General features: G+C 40.8%; 2 protein-coding genes across 2 annotated transcripts in view; both read right to left on the bottom strand.

Moving 5' to 3' along the window:
- Positions 1-11,180, bottom strand: part of pm20d1.2 (peptidase M20 domain containing 1, tandem duplicate 2) — a 17,498-nt gene extending 6,318 nt beyond the window's left edge. Inside the window, exons 1-12 of the mRNA XM_058409914.1 lie at positions 10,937-11,180; positions 6,037-6,123; positions 5,679-5,914; positions 5,488-5,574; positions 4,436-4,569; positions 3,598-3,717; positions 2,952-3,027; positions 2,800-2,861; positions 2,349-2,427; positions 2,195-2,266; positions 1,362-1,527; positions 380-479 (exon numbers count right to left, since the gene is read on the bottom strand). Coding sequence (XP_058265897.1) covers positions 380-479; positions 1,362-1,527; positions 2,195-2,266; positions 2,349-2,427; positions 2,800-2,861; positions 2,952-3,027; positions 3,598-3,717; positions 4,436-4,569; positions 5,488-5,574; positions 5,679-5,914; positions 6,037-6,123; positions 10,937-11,156 — 1,439 coding nt within the window. The 5' untranslated portion in view covers positions 11,157-11,180. The remainder of the gene's footprint in view (positions 1-379; positions 480-1,361; positions 1,528-2,194; positions 2,267-2,348; positions 2,428-2,799; positions 2,862-2,951; positions 3,028-3,597; positions 3,718-4,435; positions 4,570-5,487; positions 5,575-5,678; positions 5,915-6,036; positions 6,124-10,936) is intronic.
- Positions 11,181-11,556: 376 nt separating this feature from the next.
- lemd1 (LEM domain containing 1) lies at positions 11,557-22,454 on the bottom strand. The gene is made up of 10 exons (XM_058409068.1): positions 21,901-22,454; positions 20,877-21,000; positions 18,117-18,254; positions 16,911-16,972; positions 15,909-15,974; positions 14,102-14,185; positions 13,526-13,604; positions 13,130-13,239; positions 12,727-12,791; positions 11,557-12,129 (listed from the first exon to the last, which is right to left on the bottom strand). The coding sequence occupies exons 1-10, from the start codon at positions 22,099-22,101 to the stop codon at positions 11,847-11,849; spliced, it is 1,212 nt and encodes a 403-aa protein (XP_058265051.1). The 5' UTR covers positions 22,102-22,454; the 3' UTR covers positions 11,557-11,846.
- Positions 22,455-22,692: the final 238 nt, after the last annotated feature.

Raw genomic sequence — 22,692 nt, 5'->3', positions numbered from 1 at the left:
AAACATCATTTGTTGTCTGTATTGAATTACACCTGCCCCATGTGTACACATTGCCACATACACTACGGTACCAGTCAGTACTGTATATGGATTTGACTTGATGTTGCATGTAGCTCATTTTTATGTTCTAGCTACAGTTAAATACGGCCCTTGATCACAACTGCCTTGCCCTTTATTTACAGGAAATATTAGTGATCACAGGTTTATAAAATAGGTTACGTCATGTTGTGTCAGATTTTGAATTACTGCGACATGTTAAAGTACAAGTGACGTACAAGGCAACTATATTGTTTGAATAAATCTGGGCTACAGAATCCATGCATGAGAAGTTTTCAGCCCTAAAGAGCGACCCTTTTAACTCTTTTACATGTGACCTCACCTCTGTGGGTCTCCTGGTTTGAACCAAGTCGGGCCAAAGCGATAAATATCCTTGGTCAGCGAGGTGTAATGACGGCTGTCAGTGTTGCCCACACAGAGGCCTGCAGAGCAATATAGAGAAATATCAGGAGAAAAGGAAAAGGTTAAAACAGATGGTCTTTAGCACTGTGTTGTTTTATGCACCAGGGTCTTGGAGAAACGTTGATTCAGTCCACTGTGTACTGCATCAGCTATTAATGGTTGAAATAATAATAAAAGCTTCTTGATTTAACCTTGACTCTTCAGTAGGGGTCATCACTAGATCTAAGGGCCCTGTTCCAGCATGACAATGCCCCTTCGTTCACGAGGACACGGTTTGGCAAGGCTGGTGTGGAAGAATTTGAGTGGCCTGCACCGAGCCCTGACCTCAACCCAACTGAATAGCTTTGGAACAAACTGGAATGCTGACTGCGCTCCACGCCTCTTTGCTCGACATCAGCTCCTGACCTCACTAATGCTGAATTGTCAAATCTCCACAGCCAAGCTCGAGAATCTACTAGAAAACCTTCAGAAAAAAATTGGGGGTTGTTATAACAGCAAAATGGGGGAAGCTGGAATGTTTAAGATGTTTAACATGCAGATTTTGTTGTAACGGTCAAATGTTTACAAACTTTTGGCCACTCGGTAGAGTGTAGTGTAGTGTATTATTTTTGTAAGTGGTAAATATGCTAGGTATAGGTATTTTAGGTTTATTTGTTTGTCACTACCTTCTTCGTTGAATACACTAGCTGCCCTTGATTTGTACTTACACATTCTCAGGGCTTTGAGATTATTTCTCTAAATATTGTTTATACTGCTAATAAATCCAATGATATCGATTATGTAATTCTACAGCTATTAAATTAGAAACAAAATGGACTATTCTTCTACTTAGGGAACGAGAATGTGGAAATGCAGCAGCTTAAGAGTCACTTAGATTGGATGAGCAAAAATATTTACTTCACCTGGAGCAACAGTCACCTCAGGGAACATGTCCAACACCGTCTTCTTAATAACCTGAAACCCAAACGACTGCTCGTCATAGGAGCTGATGGGCAGAGGGTCAAAGCCGTTTATCAGCTCGACTTTTACACGATCGTCCGATACGGTGGATTCAATCAACTCCATTACCTACAGAAGAGCAGGTGTAGAGGAAGTAAAGAAATATCAATACGTCCACTCTGCACATCTTAAATACATGTCCAACAACCTGCTAGATATCCTAGGAACATGAGAAAGGAGACTGGTACTGCCTCATAAAATAAGCCATCTATACCATACTAAGGGACGTTTACTATACACCAATTAGCCATAACACTGTGAGCAGTGACCGGTGACGTGAATAAGACTGATGACCTCCTCATCATGGCACCTGTTAGTGGGTGGGATATATTAGGCAGCAAGTCAACATTTTGTCCTCAAAGTTGATGTTAGAAGCAGGAAAAATGGACAAGCGTAAGGATTTGAGCTTTGAGTTTGACCAAAGGGCCAAACTGTGATGTCTAGACCACTGGATCAGAGCATCTCCAAAACTGCAGCTCTTGTGCGGTGTTCCCGGTCTGCAGTGGTCAGTATCTATCATAAGTGTCCTTTAAATCCTGTAAGTTGTGAGCTGGGGCAACTTACAGGACTTAAAGGGTATAGTGGAGTCCATGCCTCGATGGGTCAGGGCTGTTTTTAGCAGCAAAAGGGGGTATTAGGTAGGTGGTCATAATGTTATGCCTGATCAGTGTAAGTACAGCATTCAAAGCAGACTTCACAAAGTCAACATCTCCACTGCAGCAGTATGATCTCTGACCTCTTGCAGTGTTTGGGCAGAGTGGATCCGCAGGTTCACGTAAGCCTCAGCATGTGACGGGAGGACATTGACCTGTTGATGGAGAGGGAATGAGGTGCATACGTTGAAATGATTAATGGGTGTTTACATTACAGAAGAAATATCAGTGTTGTACCTTCACTCCAGAGTTGAATATGGTGACTGCTGTGGTAGTGCGCACAAAAGCATTCATGTCAGGCTTCCTCTCCATTACCCTGCAACACACACACATCTGTTCAGGTCGAGTGTGTAAATCCAAGTTAATCAATCCCTCCAGGATTTCACGACTTTGTGATCTGAAACCTCATGTGAGGTCATCACAACACTCTTGCATGGACAGCTATCATACAGAAAGTAATAATAAAGGTCTTATCTTTAGCAGTAGTATTTAAGAAGAATCCTGTGCTTCAATTCTACCACTTCTTTTAGATTTCTACAAACAAAAAACACTCTGCAAGTTCAAAACAGCTGCAGTAAAATAAGCAGCCATTACAAAAATTCGTTTCAATCCTGGAGGGATTAACTAACCTTCAGAAGATTATGGAAAAGTTCTGTATGTTATAATACTATAGAACATAATCAATGACCTGCTAATCAAAGGGCTGAAAAGCCACAGATTGGACATGATGAATCTGAGAGGCAGGCCAAACTGCAACAGAAACCACAGAGGATTAATCAAACGCATGTACATCACCTTCCCAATGTCTGATTGTGGATTTCTAATCCAATCTAGTTTTACCTTATGTGCGAGGTGTTCAAATGTGCTCCGCTCAGGGCCGGAGCCAAACAGTCTAGGCATTGGGTATTCCTCTAACCTGCATAAAGAACAGTGTGAAAATAATGTATGCTAAAGAAAATTAGCTAATGTAATGTTCAGAAGTAAAATAAAAGAATAAACATTTGTAGAATACTATCATAGCTTTCTCAAAGGAGAAGTTCACTTCCAGAACGAAAATCTACAGATAATTTCCTCACCCCCTGGTCATCCAAGATGTTCATGTCTTTCTTCCTTCAGTTGGAAAAAATGATGTTTTTTGAGGAAAACATTTCAGGATTTTGAACATTCCTGCATTTTGGAAGGCCAAACTCATGGGCACCACTGAAGTTCACTATATGGAGAAAAATCCTGAAATGTTTTCCTCAAAAAACATCATTTCTTTAAAACTGAAGAAAGAAAGACATGAAAACCTTGAAAAACAAGGGGGTGAGGAAATTAAGCATGAAATTGTCCAAAATGTCTTGGTATGAAGCTGAAGTATTAAAAGTTCCTTTCACTGGAACTAAGGGGCCGAGACCAACCCCTGAATTCAATGATTTAGAGGGGCGTCCCAAAACTTTTGGCAATATAGCGTATGATACTGCAAGCTTGTGTGGTTTCAGTTCACCTTGTGATTGCAGCTGCCAGGATGCCAATGCTGCTCTGCTTGGGTGGCATGGATGAATGACCAGGCTTCATACTGACACTCAGCTTTACTGTGGCCTGCCCTTTCTCACTGACACCTATCCTACAAAACATGAGAAAAACACCTGGATAAGTGTGAAAAGAACCAAAAATGGCCATTTCATATGGTATAGCTCAAGGACTTGTTATTAATAGGTTTGTAAATTTGTCTTTGTGTTTAATTGGCTCAGTCTCACCATGAAAACATAAGAGAAATTGGGATTTTTTGGCAACATACACTGGTCAAGCATAACATTATGACCATCTGCCTAATATTGTATTGGTCCCCATTTTGCTGCCAAAACAGCCGTGACCTGTCAAGGCATGGGCTCCACTAGATCCCTGAAGGATACTTTTGATAGATACTGACCACTGCAGACCAGGAACACCCCACAAGAGCTGCAGTTTTGGAGATGCTCTGATCCAGTGGTCTAGCCATCACAATTTGGTCCTTCGTCAAACTCAAAGCTCAAATCCTTACACTTGTCCATTTTTCCTGCTTCTAACATCAACTTTGAGGACAAAATGTTGACTTGCTGCCTAATATATCCCACCCACTAACAGGTGCCATGATGAGATCATCAGTCTTATTCACTTCACCTGTCAGTGGTCATAATCTTATGGCTGATCGGTGTATATGCAGTATTGGTTTGCCGTCCCAATTTCTCTGAACTTTTAATATATTATATTTTTTTCTCCAACCTTTTCACCCATCTTTACCCAGAGTGCCAGTAATTCTGGAGATGAGTGTATATGAGACCATAAAGTGAAAAGGCTCTCACAGTGCAGCTGGTCCATTGAGTCCGGTTATAATTCCATCCAGAACCGCAAGGCCTTCATCTACAAGAAACTGTAGCTTCACCCCTCGATTCTTCAGCAGTTTGACCGTGTTTACCGCTCCAGCATATCCACTGATCTGTACAAACAAAACAGAATGTCAAACATCCTCAGATCAAAACAGAAAAAACACAGATCAGCCATAATATTATGACCACTGACAGGTGACGTGAATAAGACTGATGATCTCCTCATCATGGCACCTGTTAGTGGGTGGGATATATTTGGCAGCAAGTCAACATTTTGTCCTCAAAGTTGATGTTAGAAGCAGGAAAAATGGACAAGTGTAAGGATTTGAGCTTTGAGTTTGACGAAGGGCCAAATTGTGATGGCTAGACCACTGGATCAGAGCATCTCCAAAACTGCAGCTCTTGTGGGGTGTTCCCGGTCTGCAGTGGTCAGTATCTATCAAAAGTGGTCCAAGGAAGGAAAAGTGGTGAACCGGAGACAGGGTCATGGGCCAAGGCCGAGGCTCATTGATGCACGTGGGGAGAGAAGGCTGGCCCGTGTGATCCGATCCAACAGACGAGCTACTGTTGCTCAAATTGCTGAAGAAGTTAATGCTGGTTCTGATAGAAAGGGGTCAGAATACACAGTGCAGGACGGGTCAGGGCTGTCTGGGCAGCACCAACACAACATTAGGCAGGTGGTCATAATGTTATGCCTGATCGGTGTACGTGAGGAATGCATGTGCCATGTAGTTACGGTCATATAATTGTCCATTTTATTCTATTCTACACACTTTAATTATTCATAACAATATTTTTAAAAAAATTCCGGAATATAATCACATGGCTCATATTCTTTAAATGTGACATTAACAAAGTGTTATTTATAGAGTTATCTAACCCAAGGCTCCCCAGTCATATGAACAGGCCTTGTGTATTTATTTTCCTTGAGAATGATATGTGGGTCTTTATAATTGATTTGACGAATTTAGTGCTATGAGATGATGTGGGTGAAAGGGAAATTCACTGCCGATTGTTAAGTGTCTCACCTCCTCATCGTGACCCAGACCGATGTAGAACCCTCGCCGTGGAACATATCCTCGCTCCAACAAGTACTCCAGAGCCTGAAGGATCCCCTTTATGGGCAAATATAATCATATTCAGAGGCAGTTTGTGCAGACAAGCGTAATATTGTCTTAACCAAACAAAAAGAGATTGCTGACCACTGGGCCCACCATACCATGACAGCCTGTTTATTGTCCAAGGTTCCTCGTCCATAAATGAATCCATTCAGCTCTTTGGCTGAGAAGGGTGGCACCTCCCACCCGTCAGTCTCATTGGCTGGCACCACGTCAATATGCGCCAGCAGCATGTAAGGCACCAGCTCGGGATCGGAGCCGGACACGGTGAACAGGTGGCTGTAGCTCTCCACCACCTCATGCTTGACCAGCCTGGATGAGAAGATCGTTGGGAAGACTGAAAGAGACCAGTAGATAAAAGCCAACTTAGAGTTGCAGGAATATCCCAAGTGATAGAAATGACATCAAATCTTTATTAACTTTTTGTGATTAATTGTCTGGACCAGAAGAATATCTAACCTCTTCTTAGAAGACGGTCAAACTCTCGCAGAGCACTTGTGTTCTGGTGAGACTCTGAGAATGACACAGTGGGAATACGAATGGCCTCTAGAAAGAGAAGAGAGACATATTTTTCCTGTTTAGCTTTTATTTAACATGATTTCACACAGACAGCATACAAAGTGATCTCGCGGTCATTCATCTTCTGTAACTGCTGGGAACATGAAAAGTTGTTTATTGGCACAAAACACGGGAATAATGAAATAAAGAAACATATTAAAAATGTGTGACGTTAAATTCAGATGCTTTTCATTGAGGAATTCATACTGATTATTTGACAGGTGTGTGTTTCTATCCAATAATCTTTCATTCCCAGCATTAATGAACCTACTTCCTGTTTCATGTGCAGCCTATAATACTGAGACAGTAGTGATGAGAATGTGGGAAAATGTTTTGAAACGTTTGCTTTCCATGCACCTAATCTTTAAGTACATTTGATTCCTAATCAGTAAGGGTAGGTTAAAATTTATTATATTATTAAATTTATTATTTATTTATTATAAACTTGATTTCTTTCCTTTAGACTTTAAGACAAATCTAATTCAGTTTTAATCATTGAAACTAACAAAGAGCCATTACTAGGTAAATCGAGAGTGTTTAATCATTAAACTTACTCAGGTATGCTTAATCAAATGATGATTTTAAGGTAATATTACTAAGTTACTTCGATCATTTTTTCAATGTTCAATGTTTCATTCAATGTTGCCTGTCTAATTATCGTGTCTAATCTACGGGTTATCTGATTATCTAATAATCCTTTCAGTATTAAGCACCTTTCATAATCATTAGTCAACAGTTAAACCTATGATAAATAGATAAAATTAGCACCAACGTAGTCATAGAATTTGAGTAGGGAACCAGTTGGTTCGTTATAGAGGGAAAAAATTATATAAAATCACAAAAATAGAGATGAGCAAAACCGGCTGAATCGTCGTTAGTGGATTATTATTCTCGAACTTTCTGGCTTTGGCGTAAACATCGCAAGGGCATAGGCTAGCACATCGTACCATATCACGGTGTTGGCTCCACTGAGACCGAGAAAACATGTTGACGAAGTTCAGAATCCTTGGGCTTAAGGGCGAGAACACCATAACAGTCTTATTTGACCCGACTCTGACTCGAGTGTTTATTTTAGAAAAATTAAAGTTAAAACTACCTTTATGTAATGTACAGGTGTTATATTGCCGTAGTAAGTGGAAAGTTGGTAAAACTCCTTGTGGCACAAGTAAAAACAAAACAATAGGGACCGAGACGGGAGGGGGTTTGGAGAAGATGTTACTGAAGCGCCAAGAGAAAAGAGCAAAATATTATTGTAGTGGCAGATGTTAATGTAAACATAGGGAGAAAACGCTGAATAGGGGTAATGGAAATATACAGACTTAAAAACATGAAGCAATGGAAGATTTAGAGAATTAAATTAAACTAGATTAAATTAAACTAGATTAAAATAAACTGGAATCCTAGCCCAAATACACAAATAATAAAATAAAATAAAGTAAATGACTAAATAAATAGTTTAAAGGTAAACTAGGTTAGTTAACCTAAATTAAAAAAATAAATAAATAAATAAATAATAAATAAATAATAATAATCCTTAAATAAAAATCCTCAAGATTCTAAGTAATTGCCAGGCAGTCACCATGAACCACACAGGAACAACAAACAAACATATGGAACATGTGGGTTATGTAGGTTAAAGTATAAGTGATAAATTAGAGGGGTAATGAAATAAATGTGGTTTTGGTCTAAATAAGTTCCGAAGTTTAGACAGATCAACAACTAATACGTGTTAAAATTAAAAACCCATAGAGAGTATGAAGGCCACAGAAAGGTGGGGCTGTTTTTCAGGGGGAAAAATTACCGACTGCATCGGTTCATGACTCTGTGTATCTGAGTGCCATTTCCGGTGATATTTTTTAATAAAACCGGTTGCTTCTTCTCATCCAAGCCTGGAGGAGTACTTTATTTCTTTGTTTCTGTCCTGCATTTTTGATCTGAACTATAAGACTTTTTGATAATATTGGTAATTGAAAAAGGCTCTAGAACCACCCTGAAGTGTCCACCTGGAGAGGGGCTCTGGGTTCCGACAAGAACTTCATCTCTTCAACTTTCAGCTCAATAACCACTCATTACCAATTTTTCTCTAAATAAACAGTTTCAATACCGTGATTAGTGCTTATTTTCCTCTATAGCTCATATTATTATGCAAAACATTACTCTACATTCTAATTAAGAAAATAATTGTTACTAATTACCGTTATTATGCCTTATCTATCTGTGCTTCATTCAGATTATTCATTTCGCTTTGACATTTCTTTCTGCTACATTATGCCCGATGTGACAGGATAGCTATGAAATACTTCTAAGCTACTCTGTGTTTCTGTCAGCAGAATTAGACATTACACTCTACTGATAATGAGCAAATGAATGCCTGCCATGTACTTCGATCAGGCTTAACATTATGACCACCTGCCTAATATTGTGTAGTGTTGGTTCCCCTTTTGCTGTCAAAACAGCCCTGACCCATCAAGGCATGGACTCCACTAGATCCCTGAAGGTGTGCTGTGGGATCTGGCACCAAGATGTTAGCAGCAGATCCTTTAAGTCCTGTAAGTTGTGAGGTGGGGTCTCCATGGATCAGACTTGTTTGTCCAGAACATCCCACAGATGCTGGATTGGATTGAGATCTGGGGAATTTGGAGGCGGAGTCAACACCTCAAACTGGTTGTTGTGGTCATCAAACCATTCCTGAACCATTTTTGCTTTGTGGCACGGTGCATTATTCTGCTGAAAGAGGCCTGTAACAGTGATTAGGTAGGTGGTACGTGTCACAGTAACATCCACATGGATGGCAGGACACAAGGTTTCCCAGGTCTCCCATGACCCTGTCACCGGTTCACCACTGTTCCTTCCTTGGACCACTTTTGATAGATACTGACCACTGCAGACCGGGAACACCCCACAAGAGCTGCAGTTTTGGAGATGCTCTGATCCAGTGGTCTAGTCATCACGATTTGGCCCTTTGTTCAGACTTGCTGCCTAATATATCCCACCCACTAACAGGTGCCATGATGAGGAGATCATCAGTCTTATTCAATTCACCTCTAACTGCTCAGAATGTTATACCTGATCGGTGTATTACTCCGTAATAACGTGTAAACATGTGTTATGATATTCTTGTTCCACTTCATAGGTTTGAAATGTGCTTCATTTTGAATAAATGTTTAAAATGTACTGCCCACATACACACATATACATATACATTGTATACAGGGACGAATGTAGTAACAGTGATTTCAAAGTAAAGCCAATGCCTCTAGGGCCCTCTAGTGGTTGGCGGCAGTAAAACTTTCAACCCTGTCCATTCTCATGTTAGTGATAGGGACCGATTAATCTTTTAGTGCTCCACAAATTATTGTTCTGTTGACCCCAATATTATTTTCTTGTGATAAATTTGCTTTATGGAAGTTAACTCACTACAGATAAATACAAGAATATGGCTGACGAGGTGACCTAAGCCACTTTGTAACTAATTTGGGGGTATGGTCAGGGTCATTGTCCATTTGGAAGACCCATTTGTACCCAAGCGTTAACATCCTGGCTGATGTCTTGAGATGTTGCTTCAATATTTCTATATAATGTTCTTTCCTCATGATGCTATCTATTCTGTGAAGTGCACCAGTCCCACCTGTAGCAAAACCCCCACAACATGATGCTTCCACCCCCGTACTTCACAGCTGGGATACCGAGATAACGACACACCAGCTTCAGCATCTGGAAATTGTACCCAAGGATGAACCAGACTTGTGGAGGTCCACAATTCTCTTCCTGAAATATTTGGCTGATTTCTTTTCATTTTCCCAGGATGTCACACAAGCAAGCAGTGTGTTTGAGGTGTGCCTTAAAAATACAACTACCTCCAGTGTGCCTCCAATTAACTCAGATGTTCTCAATTAACCTATCAGAAGCTTCCAAAGCCATGACATCTGACAAGCTACAGGACGCAATGAGTTTTACCTGCAGAAACCATTTTGCACCAAATAACAGTGTGTCCTAGAAAACGTATGAAGTTTATTTCAGTGTTTAATACGGTGGCTGAGAAATGCAAAACAAAAATAACTAATCCAAAAACACAAGGACGATCCAGACAGAGCGGAAAAGGTTGGTATAGTTTTTGCGAACAGAATTCTTCCCTCTGGCTGGACGAGACATCGGTCACTCAGGATCTCCAGGAAGTCCAGCAGTAGCTGCAGCAGTAGAAAGTGGATTGGTGTGTGTATGAACACAGCTCTGCTCTTATAGCGCTCCTTACATCCTTTAATCTGGAATAGTTTGCTCTTCCAAACATGCCTGGTGTGTTTTTAGAGATCGCAAACTAATCTTTACTCCATGATACGCTATCAGTATCTCCAACATCACGCCATATGAACGTCCTTCATCACAGTAGCGCTGAATGAACTCCATTTTCTTAGAAATATGTTTATTATTGGTCTTTGAAGGATTTAAAGTTGCACTATCGGGGGAAAAATAATGGTTTAAAGTGAAGGCAGAACTCCACACATGTACAAGAAATACAGTTAGATACACAATTTTCTACTTCCTGTATAATTTGAGTGACAGAAGTCTCGTCCAATCAGAGGGAAGGATTCGGCTCGCAAACGACACCTACCTGTTTCTCCTTGCGTTTTCGGATTAGTTATTGTGTTTTGTTGCGCTTCTCGGCCAACCTAAAGGGGGTTTACAGATCACTGTCCCTCATTTAATAATCCTCATCAGCATGTGAAGTGAGAAACGGTGCATATGACAGATTTACACTCACATAAAGAGTCAGTCACTGCCGCATATATTTACACTCCGTTACCTTTGAAATGCGCGAGCAGGACCTCCCTCTGCTCGGGGCTAATATCAGGCGATATAAATGTTGTTTTTTCCCATTGTGCAAGATGAAGTCCTGCATTTACGTCTAAAGTGAAAGTCCGTGTTGTGGCCACGAGAAACACAATAAGCAGCGTGAGCAGCAGGCTTAACGCCAGCACTTTCAGCAGCGTGGTCCTCCTGGGCTGAGTGCTGTGACCCGTCATTTTACTGAAAGCGAGCGAGTGAAGCTCTGGAAACGAGGTTGCCAGGTATTCGCGACAAAACTCAGATAAACCTTCTGCGGCATATTCATCCGTGATCACGCGAGCGCGCACGTTTAGTCACGTGCTTTTGTTTGTTTGTTTTTTTAAAAAGATTTTACATTTTTAATTTCTTCTGCATTTATCCTGTTTTTTTTTGTGTCCTTCATTAAGCCCCTTATTAATTCACTTTATTGGTATCGTACTCCAATTAAAAATGACGGACCTGGCAACAAGTGTTAACCTCAGCACTACTCGCGGGCGCCATCTGCTGTTATAAAATAAAAAGTGACCGTATTAAGATAAAAAAAAATAATAAAATACAAGTTCATGAAAGAAAACATGAAAGCAGTTCTCAGACACATTCAACTGTTTATTTATTCAAAAAACAAACAAACAACACAACAGAATAAAAACAAATCAACATACAGTACTCCTGTGGATAAGACACGGGTCCCTGCGGCTCTCCAAACCGGTTCATTTCATCGGTCCTACTTAAGTATGTGGGCAGTAGATTACTTCTAACAAGGTAAAAGCCTACACAAGTAAACAAACAGACGGAAAGATCACACTGTTCAACCTGAATTCTGCAACCCTGCTATTACTACGAAATCTTCTATGCATGTAAGTCCGACACACGACGAAAGCCAAGTATCAGGTGCGTGTGTCCTGAGAGACGAGTGAAAGATCATCGCTGCTTGCCTCCTGACTCCGCAGCCCCACGCTGAAAGGATTCTCTGGCGGTTCTTCCGTCAACATGTAAATGAAGTACAGGAAAGCAACCACCAAAAGGAAGACGACAACCTGCACCCACAGAGGAACCAGACGCTGCTGGATGTCCAGTTTCTCCAGCGTGGCAGGACTCAGTGGAGTTTCTGGATATTTGAACTGTACAGGACGACCTGCTGCCCCTTTAATAGACCGTCTCTTGGTGGCACTAAAGAGCAAGGAAATAAAAAAAAGGATGAAATCTTTAACGGGTAATAAATAATACTGTACTGAGAGAAGCTGCAGGATGCAGTAATTTGGCCTTCTCTCAGAGAAAAAATGTTTGCAAGCTACTTTTGTAAGATTTTATAATGCTCTGCTCGTTCTCCATGAACAGTGTACACAACTGGACAGAATTAAAGACTTCAGTAGTACTGAATAGCAAAGAGAGATATTTAGTAGGGTATTATCCATCTCAGCACACAGCCCAAGAATTTCCCATGACTGTTCAGTAATACAGAAGTGTTAAGTGGAAGAGTTTTAAGTGTTATGGCACTTTTGGTCCTTTTTTTTATTTTTTTTTTTAAAGAAAAATCTAATTAAAATGTCATTTTTAAAGACACTGGGTTCAATCCTTGGTGATGCTCTGAATTGTTTGGAAGAGCAAACTATTAAGTAGTTCAAAGAAATTAAGTAGAAAACTACAAAATGATCACAGTTCATTCTATGGACTATATTGAAGTACAGTTGATTCTCTTCAGGAGTGAATTTATCTATATTTCACCAGCAAAGCCAAAGCAAGTGGATTTCTATCGGCTGGACTCACGTGATTCCAGTTGGAGTTGTTGCAGTGTCCGGGAACATCTCCATTAGAACATCAGTCACAGTTTCCTACAACAGAAGAAACAGAAAAGATTTATATAAGTGGACAAAATGCTGAAGAAAGGTGAGGAGTAGAGACAGGGACGTAGTTTACAGTGGACAGGAAAAACCTCTTGCATTTGACCAACTAAGAAAGTGACAAAAACCTGTGTGGTTGGAAAAGTTGTGCTTTAGCCATAATGGATAGTTAGAGATGAACCAGAGTAAATGTGAGGGAAAAAAAAGTACCAAAGAAAAAAAAAGTATCAAAGAAAGGTTGGAAATTATAGTGAAGCTCCTGAAGTGTTGAAACAAAATGCACACCAGAGTGTGAGGAGAGAGACAGATCTAATAAAGTGTTAAGTTACAACAGCTGGTTTTATTGTAGTAGTTTGTTTCAGAAGAGGTGAACACTCCGGGGTCAGATGGAGAGACGGATTTGTTGTGCTTTTGTTGCGCTGCTGGAAATGATAAAAAAATAAATAAATAAATAAAAAAAAAAATACAACATACATTTTACAAACCGTACGGACACACGCAGACAGGCACACACGCAAAGAGACAGACACACGCAGACGGACACGCGCACACGCAGGCAGACAGACAGACAGATACACAGACAGACCTTAAAGTGCCACATACACACTGACTGAAATGGTTGTAAATATTTATAAGCTGCAGCCTATAATTTTAGCTGATCCCAGCATGAGAGAGAGAGAGTGTGTGTTTACCCACACATTTAACAGGATTACTGACCCGTTGTGCTCTGCTTGCTGCTGGTGTCTGGCTACAGCTTCTCTCATTCTCTGCTGACTTTGACTCAGGACTCAGTCTGTTCTCAATCTACACACCACACAGCCACTCAGATTATAATTCTCATTCAAACACAACAAGCCTAGACAACAATGGTTTAACCTTTCAGTGATTAACAGGGATCATGTAGCCAAAACACCACAAACTTTACAGTAAAGTGTACAGTTACCCAAATACTTTAAAAAAAAAAAAAACGAGTCATACAGGGATGGACACACACAAAGACAAAGACACAGACGGACACAGATAGACACGCACACAGACAGACACACACAGACAGACACAAACGCACAGACACACGTGTAGACGAACAGACATACACAGACACACACACACAGACAGACAGACATGCACAGACAGACACATGTAGACAAACGCAAACATGCAGACAGACAGGCACACCAACACAGACAGACAAACGCACACACAGACAGATACACTCAGACACCATTGACAAACACACGCAGACAGGAACACCCGCAGACACACAACCAGACATGCAGACAGACAAACACAGATACACACACACTCCCCTCCTCCACAAGCTGTGTGATGCTGAACGACAGCAAGCTGCTTTGCGTGCTCTCCAGTGACCTCTCTTGATTCTTGCCCTGTAATCCATATATCTACTTCAGACACATTTACAAACGCAGTGCTCTGCATCCAGACAACATAAGCACCATCATCAACACAACACAACAACACTTTAGCACGCTGAAACACAAATCCTTAGAGCAAACATGAAACCCAACATCTTGTGACTTTAGCATTATAAGGTTCTAGCTGTTATTGTGGTCCAAACGATCTCAGCACCTAAACATTCATTGTGATCTAGTTCCTTTGTTTTAGCGAACATACGAAGGCTGTGATTAATCCTTTAACATCAGGTGAACGTTTTAAAATACAAGTTTCATGTCTGGAGAAACTGCATTGTAGTAAGCGACAGCACAGACTTCCTGGAACAGCACACCTCTAAAATAAGACCAATGAGAAGGCGTGTAGAAGAGCATGCCACAGTTGAGGCGGAGTGACCAGCTGCTCAATATTCCTAGGTGATGACAACCACCGCTCGATGGGTCAGTCTCTGATTAGACGAGGGAGACGTCCATGTTTCCCCCCCATAGCAAATGAACCATTGTCCTGAGGATCAGATTGCTGGTGTCCAATCTAAGTAACCCTGTTGGACAGTGATGAAAATTTGTAAAGGTCCAGTTACATCAGTGTCTTTGCTTACAAAGGTCCAGATAAGCAAACAAACATTAATGGTGGTAGTAGTAACCTTTTGTTATTTAACCATTAGTGATCAGTTTATGGCTAAAACAATTTGACACGAGCCACAGATTCAGGAGATCCGTTTGTTTCATGAATCTGATGTGGAGAGATGAAACGTCCATTCAGACAACTAAATCCATCTTGATAGATCTAGCTTACAGTCACAATGTTGTCTGAATGCACCAGTATGTAGTGGCATCTGAGGACCAGCAAGAAGAGCTCAATTTCAGCTAGGTCAATGTTCTGATCTTATACGGAGGGTGGACATGCTGTCAGTAGCCCAACTCCACAGGTGGTTAAGGAAGTGTCCACAGTGATTCTCCCTCCCCCTCCCTCAAACCCTCTCCCTCCCTCCTTCTAAAACCCTCTCTCTCCCTCCTTCTCCCTCTCTCTCATGGGGCACCACTCCCAACTGGACTACTTAAGAATGTCCTCTAGCACCGGGAACCAATGCTTGGTCTCCAATCAGGGACAAATTTTGCAGTCCTTAAACTTCAGTTTGGGCAGTGGGCTTCTGGAAGGCCCGTTCCAGCTCCAGCATGCCGAGCAGAGTCACACATGCGGCTGCAGTGACCGATCCTTAGTAGACGTCGAAGCCAGCCACAGAGGCCTGTCTGAAGAATAATAACATTCATCACATGTAAGGGTGACATAGTGGCTAGCACTCTCAATTAATCTGACCACTGTTCCCTGCTGCAGTGTTAAGGAGCTTTGGTCTTGGTAGAGTCTATCATGACGCAGACTGCGGTAATGTGGGCAAGCACGGTTTATGACCTGCTACTCAGTAGAAGCACACAGAGGTTGGTCATCCAAATACTGCATTTTGCTCTTGATAGTGGCCAACAGGAGAAACATGAACATGTCTGATTTTATTCGAAATGTGTGTACACACATGCACAAGAAGTGTCACACACCGTCCATTTCCAGGCAGAACCTTTTAATACTAATAACACATTTAATTAAAAGAAAGGAGTGACTGAAATCAAATCAAAACCAGAAATCAAAAAAGTGAGCAGAGGAAATCTTCCCTTTACTAAACATATCTAGATGCTGATACTGTACCTGTCTCACAGGAGGTACAAAGCACTGAGGATAAAATGTTTCTTTGCTCTGATCGTTCATCCCAACCTACACATGTACAAAATTAGCAGAAAGCACATTAAATCTATGTAGGATTTCAAGCCGCAATGTGGTCAAAGTATGTATTGTAATAATAAAATTCTTAACATTAGTTTATAACTAATATGTACACCGATCAGCCATAACATTGTGAGCAGTGAGAGGTGAAGACTGATGATCTCCTCATGGCACCTGTTAGTGGGTGGGATATATTAGGCAGCAAGTCAACATTTTGTCCTCAAAGTTGATGTTAGAAGCAGGAAAAATGGACAAGCGTAAGGATTTGAGCTTTGAGTTTTATGAAGGACCAAATTGTGATGGCTAGACCACTGGATCAGAGCATCTCCAAAACTGCGGCTCTTGTGGGGTGTTCCTGGTCTGCAGTGGTCAGTATCTATCAAAAGTGGTCCAAGGAAGGAACAGTGGTGAACCGGTGATAGGTTCATGGGCGGTCGAGGCTCATTGATGCACGTGGGGAGAGAAGGCTGGCCCGTGTGATCCGATCCAACAAACGAGCTACTGTTGCTCAAACTGCTGAAGAAGTTAATGCTGGTTCTGATAGAAAGGTGTCAGAATACACAGTGCAGGACGGGTCAGGGCTGTCTGGGCAGCAAAATGGGGGACCAACACAATATTAGGCAGGTGGTCATAATGTTATAGCTGATCTATGTCATTCTTAAATAAAATTCTTGCTAAATTCTTCAGTCAGATTGTAGTTTTCCAAGCAAACCTGGCTGTGCAAGCATTTCTTCTGGTTTACAAAAGCTATAGGGTTTAGATCCATTTTTGTTATACTTTTAGCTACCTGCTACCACCCTTCAACTAATCCGGCTACATTTATCTAATTAATTTTAAACAAGTCGGTCAGTTTATCGGTGATGTCCATGACTAAAGACTTCAAAAGATAACAGAAGTGTTTGGATTGGACAGAAGAACATTACACACCGTACTATGCGTCACACTACGGTCAGTATGGGACACACTCTCTGGTCCAAGCTGTTCTGATCCTGTACAAACAAAAAAAATATTAACAAATTAAAGATTTGAAGAACCCATTACAAAGGTTATGTACCATTTAGAGGACTTTATCATATACAATCTTTTTAATAGGAACACATGTAAAGCTGCACATGTATGCATCCAATCAGCCAAACACACTGCAGACAGCACGATATAAAAAATCATGCAGATCCGGGTCAAAAGCTTCAGTTCATGTTCACTTCAAACATCAGAATGGGAAAAATGTGATCTCTGCTGATCTACAGGGATTTTCAGGCATAACATCACCATAACAGAGTGGAGGCTCTTCAAGCTGAAACAGCTTGTTGATGTAGGGCAGTGATGGGTCGCTGTATGTATTATATGTACGTAGTATGTTACTTGTATAAAACAGCAGATATTGTATTGTATGTGTTCAATACAAATTTCCTTCAGGACAATAAAGTTTCTTATCCCCTTTGTTCAGTGATGGTCCTTGACAGCTGCTCTCATACTAATCATTGATTGGATTAAATGCTCTAAATGCTGATTTTAGCCAATGTAAAAAATACTATACAGATAAACCGAACAGAGTTAAACATATTTCTCTATGATATGTAAGCCTTTTTAGGAGTGAGCTCTTTCTGATATGCACTGTAGAGTGGAATCTGGGTTGAGGCAGTCTGTATTTTCTTACAGTTCTCAGATGCTTTTCTTCTCTCTATACGGTTGTAAAGAGTGATTATGCGACTCACTACAGCCTTTCTGGAAGCTCAAGCCAATCTGGTCTCTTATCAGCGAGGCATCTCCACCCACTATGTTTTTCACAACATTCGTGTCAACTCTAGAGACTGTGGTGTGTGTGTGCGAAAATCCCAGCAGATCAGCAGTTTCTGAAACACTTAAACCAGTCCATCTGGCAGCCACAATCATGTCAGAGATCACACTTTTTCCTCATCCTGATGTTTGATGTGAACGCTCATTGATCTGTGTGTGCATGTGTTTTCATTGCGCTGTTAGAGAACTGCATGAATGACCTAATAAAGTGGACAGAGAGTGCACATGCCAGGTCCCAATTAAGCAATACACGTGTAAAAAGTAGTAAAAAAAAAAAAAAAAAAAACTTTAAGGATTAAATTTAATAATAACAATAATAATAATGATGATAATTACCAGAGTCCTCCTCCTCTTCTTCCTCCTCCTCCTCACTATCGGAGTATTTCCCAGCATCCTTTTTATTGCTGACACTGTGCTGCGAGTGCTGGGTCATCATCCTGTGTAGCTTCCTCTCATACAATGCGCGAGTGGTAGCTACACACACACACACAATTTATATCAGGATCTATACCGGCAATACAATTCACCAAAACAGAGTAATTCCTAAACCATGAAATAAATGTTTACTTGTCCATGTCTACAATCAGAACCTAATCGATTTACAGAAAAATACAAGTAGATTTCATCAAAAGTTAATTATTTTGATCTTAAATATCATCCACATCACTTTTCAGCCTAAATATCCAGTGCCATTGGTCATACTTTGCTCAACTGTGTTCACTTTAAACCATTTTTTTCCCCCGATAGTGCAACTTTAAATCTGTTCAAGAAAATAAACATATATGTTTATATTTCTAAGAAAATGGAGTTCATTCAGCGCTACTGTGATGAAGGACGTTCATATGGTGTGATGTTGGAGATACTGATAGCGTATCATGGAGTAAAGATTAGTCTGCGATCTCTAAAAACACACCAGGTATGTTTGGAAGAGCAAACTATTCCAGATTAAAGGATGTAAGGAGCGCTATAAGAGCAGAGCTGTGTTCATACACACACCAATCCACTTTCTACTGCTGCAGCTACTGCTGGACTTCCTGGAGATGCTGAGTGACCGATGTCTCGTCCAATCAGAGGGATGAATTCCATTCACAAATACTATACCTACCTTTTCCACTTTGTCCGAACTGTCCTTGTCCGTGTTTTTAAATTAGCATTTTTTACTGGTATTATTCTGCTGAAATTTTCTTTTGCCATCTCTATAACATGAGCAACAGAGCGTGTACAGCACATATTTGACCGCTGGTATTTATTGAGCTTTTCAAACCGATTAGGCTTACGTCTTTAGGTCTGTTTAGCAATGTTGTGTAACCAACAACTTAATCAAAGAAAAATCAGTGCATGACTGAACAGAGGGACCGTTTTTACAGTTGTGTTTGTTAAGAAGGCCACTTAATTACCCAACATGAGGCAGAATATACAATTTCGTTTAAAAGCTGCTTTTTAATCATTTCCTCTGGTTATCAGAATCCAAAGGCCACAACATCCATTCAGAGACTGGCATATAGTGGGTGTATTATTAAGTGCAGGGGTGCAGAAACCCTAAGCCCCGACTTGCCTGACACGGGTCATTTGACTGACGGTCAAAGTGATTTTTTTCTGGACGAGTTGTCCAGGGGCAAGCAGAAATTTCAGAACGATTATGAAACAATGAACAGATCAACGAATATTTAATCCATTAAGATCGATAAACATTGCAAAAAGACGGCTTAAGTATCAAAACAGACTGTTTACAGCAGTGTATCGATCGTATTCAGTACTGGAATTACAAACTGGTATCCCTGTGCGTACGTGACATCATCTGGGAATCCCCAGCTTTACCCATAATGCTCAGCTCCTGCACTAGTAGTGAATAAATGTATTTCTGAGCATGACGTAACAGATTTTTTTTTTATTAAATCTGACAAACCAGCAGCCGAAAAGTCTAATGTTAGCCAAACTAGAAAACTGAATCAGAGAGAGATCTTGAGTACAACAAAAAAACAAACGCTCCTTTCAATCGAATTGGTTAAAAAAATTTCTCCGGGTAAATGCAGATGATACGGAAGACATTTTTTTTCGCGAGTATCCATTACCTGCAGACAAAACTTCAACATTATTTACTGCAAAGAGTGTGGATAAGAAAGATACGCTGCCCTCACATCAGCAGTCTGCAAAACACATACACTATATTGCCAAAAGTTTTGGGACATCTGCCTTTACATGCACATGAATGTAATATGGAGTTGTCCCGCCCTTTGCAGCTATAACAGCTTCAACTCTTCTGGGAAGGCTTTCCACAAGGTTTAGGAGTGTGTTTATGGGAATTTTTGACCAGAAGTGCATTTGTGAGGTCAGGCGCTGATGTTGGATGAGAAGGTCTGTTCTCACAGTCTCCGCTCTAATTCATCACAAAGGTGTTCTATGGGGTTGAGGTCAGGACTCTGTGCAGGACAGTCAAGTTCCTCCACACCAAACTCACTCATCCATGTCTTTATGGACCTTGCTTTGGTCACTGGTGTGCAGTCATGTTGGAACAGGAAGGGGTCATCCCCAAACTGTTCCCACAAAGAGCATGAAATTGTCCAAAATGTCTTCATATGAAGCTGAAGCATTAAGAGTTCCTTTCACTGGAACTAAGGAGCCGAGCGCAACCCCTGAATTCAATGATTTGGAGGGGTGTCCCAAAACTTTTGCCAGTATAGTGTAGCATGTATGTTTTAAAGCGTAATCTTTCCAGTGTTCCCTCATGTACTATAACAGTGTAAACAGTGTGTGTAACTGTTCTGTCTATGATACTTGCGTCACTTTTGTGTTAAAATAAAAGACTTGTGTTTTATGTGTTGTTAAACCCTATTTCCTGTTTTCTTTCTTTTGAAATAAACAAAAACACTACACAACCATGTTTATAGTATATAGGAACAATTTTAAGTAATAAAATCCGGGCGGAGTAAGTTTGTCTGGCACAGATTTAGAAGTAGATTTCTGGACTTTACTGGTCTGTGGATAAAAAAAAAAAGATTCCACACCCCTGAAGAATACTGAAGCAGACATTCTGTTTAACCTGTCCAAAAAGATTATATTTAAGGAATGCAGGTTAAGAAAGGATAAAATACTGACCTACAATCGGTCCAGCTTTGACTCCATACTGAAGCAGCTTGCGCTTTAACTGGTCATCAGTCAATGAGCTCAAGTCCACCATGTCTGAATCCTTGTCCGAATCCTCTCCACTCTCTTCCTCTTCCTGTGTAGTGAAATGTATAAATGTTATATAGAAACTTTTCTGTAACTTGTGAGCAGACTTGAAATGTTCTTCAGAGCAGCAATATAGTGTTGCTGATCATAAACTGTAAACTCGACACCCAACAGGTTTCTGAAGCATGTCCCAGATTCCCAGCCTTGTTCAAGGGTCTCCCTGCTACACACACACACACACTTGCAAGAGACAGCTGCAGAACCCTTGTAGGAGTAAGCTAGTGTAATGTAATGTACTTTGTGCTGTGTGTACAGTCTGTTCTACATTAAATGTGTTAAATAGGGATAAAAGTATATGTTAGTGGGTGGGATATACTAGGCAGCAAGAGAACATTTTGTCCTCAAAGTTGATGTTGAGTTTGACCAAAAGGGCCAAATTGTGATGGCTAGACCACTGGATCAGAGCATCTCCAAAACTGCAGCTCTTGTGGGGTGTTCCCGGTCTGCAGTGGTCAGTATCTATCAAAAGTGGTCCAAGGAAGGATCAGCGGTGAACCGGTGACAGGGTCATGGACGGCCAATGCACATGGGGAGAGAAGGCTGGCCCGTGTGATCCGATCCAACAGACGAGCTACTGTTGCTCAAACTGCTGAAGAAGTTAATGCTGGTTCTGATAGAAAGGGGTCAGGATACACAGTGCAGTGGCTGGCAGGCGGTCATAATGTTATGCCTGATCAGTGTATATAAATATATATACACATAGACTGATATAAAGTCAACTTTAAACGTAAAATTCTTTAAGCTTTGAAGAACAAAAAGCTTCATTTTAATTTGAATAAATCAGTCTAATGTATGAATAGTCGGAATAGTAAGAATGACTTTTTGTCAAGACTTTAACACAATTACAAACAAACCCAAACAGGCATAGTGTCTACTAATGTCAACTTACATTTCCATCTCCATTTCGGACCTCTTCCTCTTCATCACTAGAGAAATCAGCAGTGTTTTTATTCGCCACATGCTTCATATAAACCTCCAAATAAACGTGTTTATCACTCCCTGGAGGAGGCAGCGCCACATTATGGGAAATTAGCTCCGACCTGAGGCGCTGCTTAGAAAACTCAGCGGGATTTTCCACAAACACGGGCATATCAGCGCTCACAAAACAATTTAACCTTAACACACGTACACACACTGACCCTTACTAACGGGGCAGGAGGACTGAAGTGGACTTGCTGCTCTTTTAAGCCGCTGGTAACCAAACACCTACAAGCAGATCCACACAGAAAGAAAGCTCTCAGATTGCTAGCAGACATGCTGTGGTGTGTGAGGAGAACAGGTGGCGCGAGACAGGGCGCTCTGGGACAGGCCATGAGCTAGGCTAGCTTGTCTAACTTTATTTCTCCTTAGTTATTTAGTTATGTCTCGTCAGTTAGGTGGTTAATTAGTAAATGGAATATTATTCGAAATTTTCGGACAGAGAAGGTGTATACACACATCCCTCAGGAAACTCACCTCAGGGCTCGATATTTGCTCGCGCTCAAGGGCGGAGACTTTTTTTCGCGCCTATTTGTACAACCGTCGTGCAGCTTTCTATACTTAGTAATATTTAGTTTAGTGTTTAGTATAGTCTAACTATTTTTGTTGTTAAATCTGTTTGTTTTAGAATTAGTTTATGTCTTTGAATACATTTTGTCTGGCACGTTCTGTGACTCGACAAGAGTGATGTGTCGTTCATTTT

Source organism: Hemibagrus wyckioides, linkage group LG15 (assembly GCF_019097595.1).
Source record: "Hemibagrus wyckioides isolate EC202008001 linkage group LG15, SWU_Hwy_1.0, whole genome shotgun sequence".
Lineage (NCBI taxonomy): Eukaryota > Metazoa > Chordata > Actinopteri > Siluriformes > Bagridae > Hemibagrus > Hemibagrus wyckioides.
This window is presented reverse-complemented; position numbering and strand designations above follow the sequence as displayed.

Bases quoted from the DNA above. Each gene is read 5' to 3' on its own strand.
- lemd1 (XM_058409068.1), bottom strand. From the start codon at position 22,101: ATGCCCGTGTTTGTGGAAAATCCCGCTGAGTTTTCTAAGCAGCGCCTC. The intron at 18,255-20,876 runs GTCAGTATTTTA...GTGTGTGTGTAG, and splicing joins CAAAGCTGGACCGATTGTAG to CTACCACTCGCGCATTGTAT. The intron at 15,975-16,910 runs GTGTGTAATGTT...GTACATGTGTAG, and splicing joins GTAGTGTGACGCATAGTACG to GTTGGGATGAACGATCAGAG.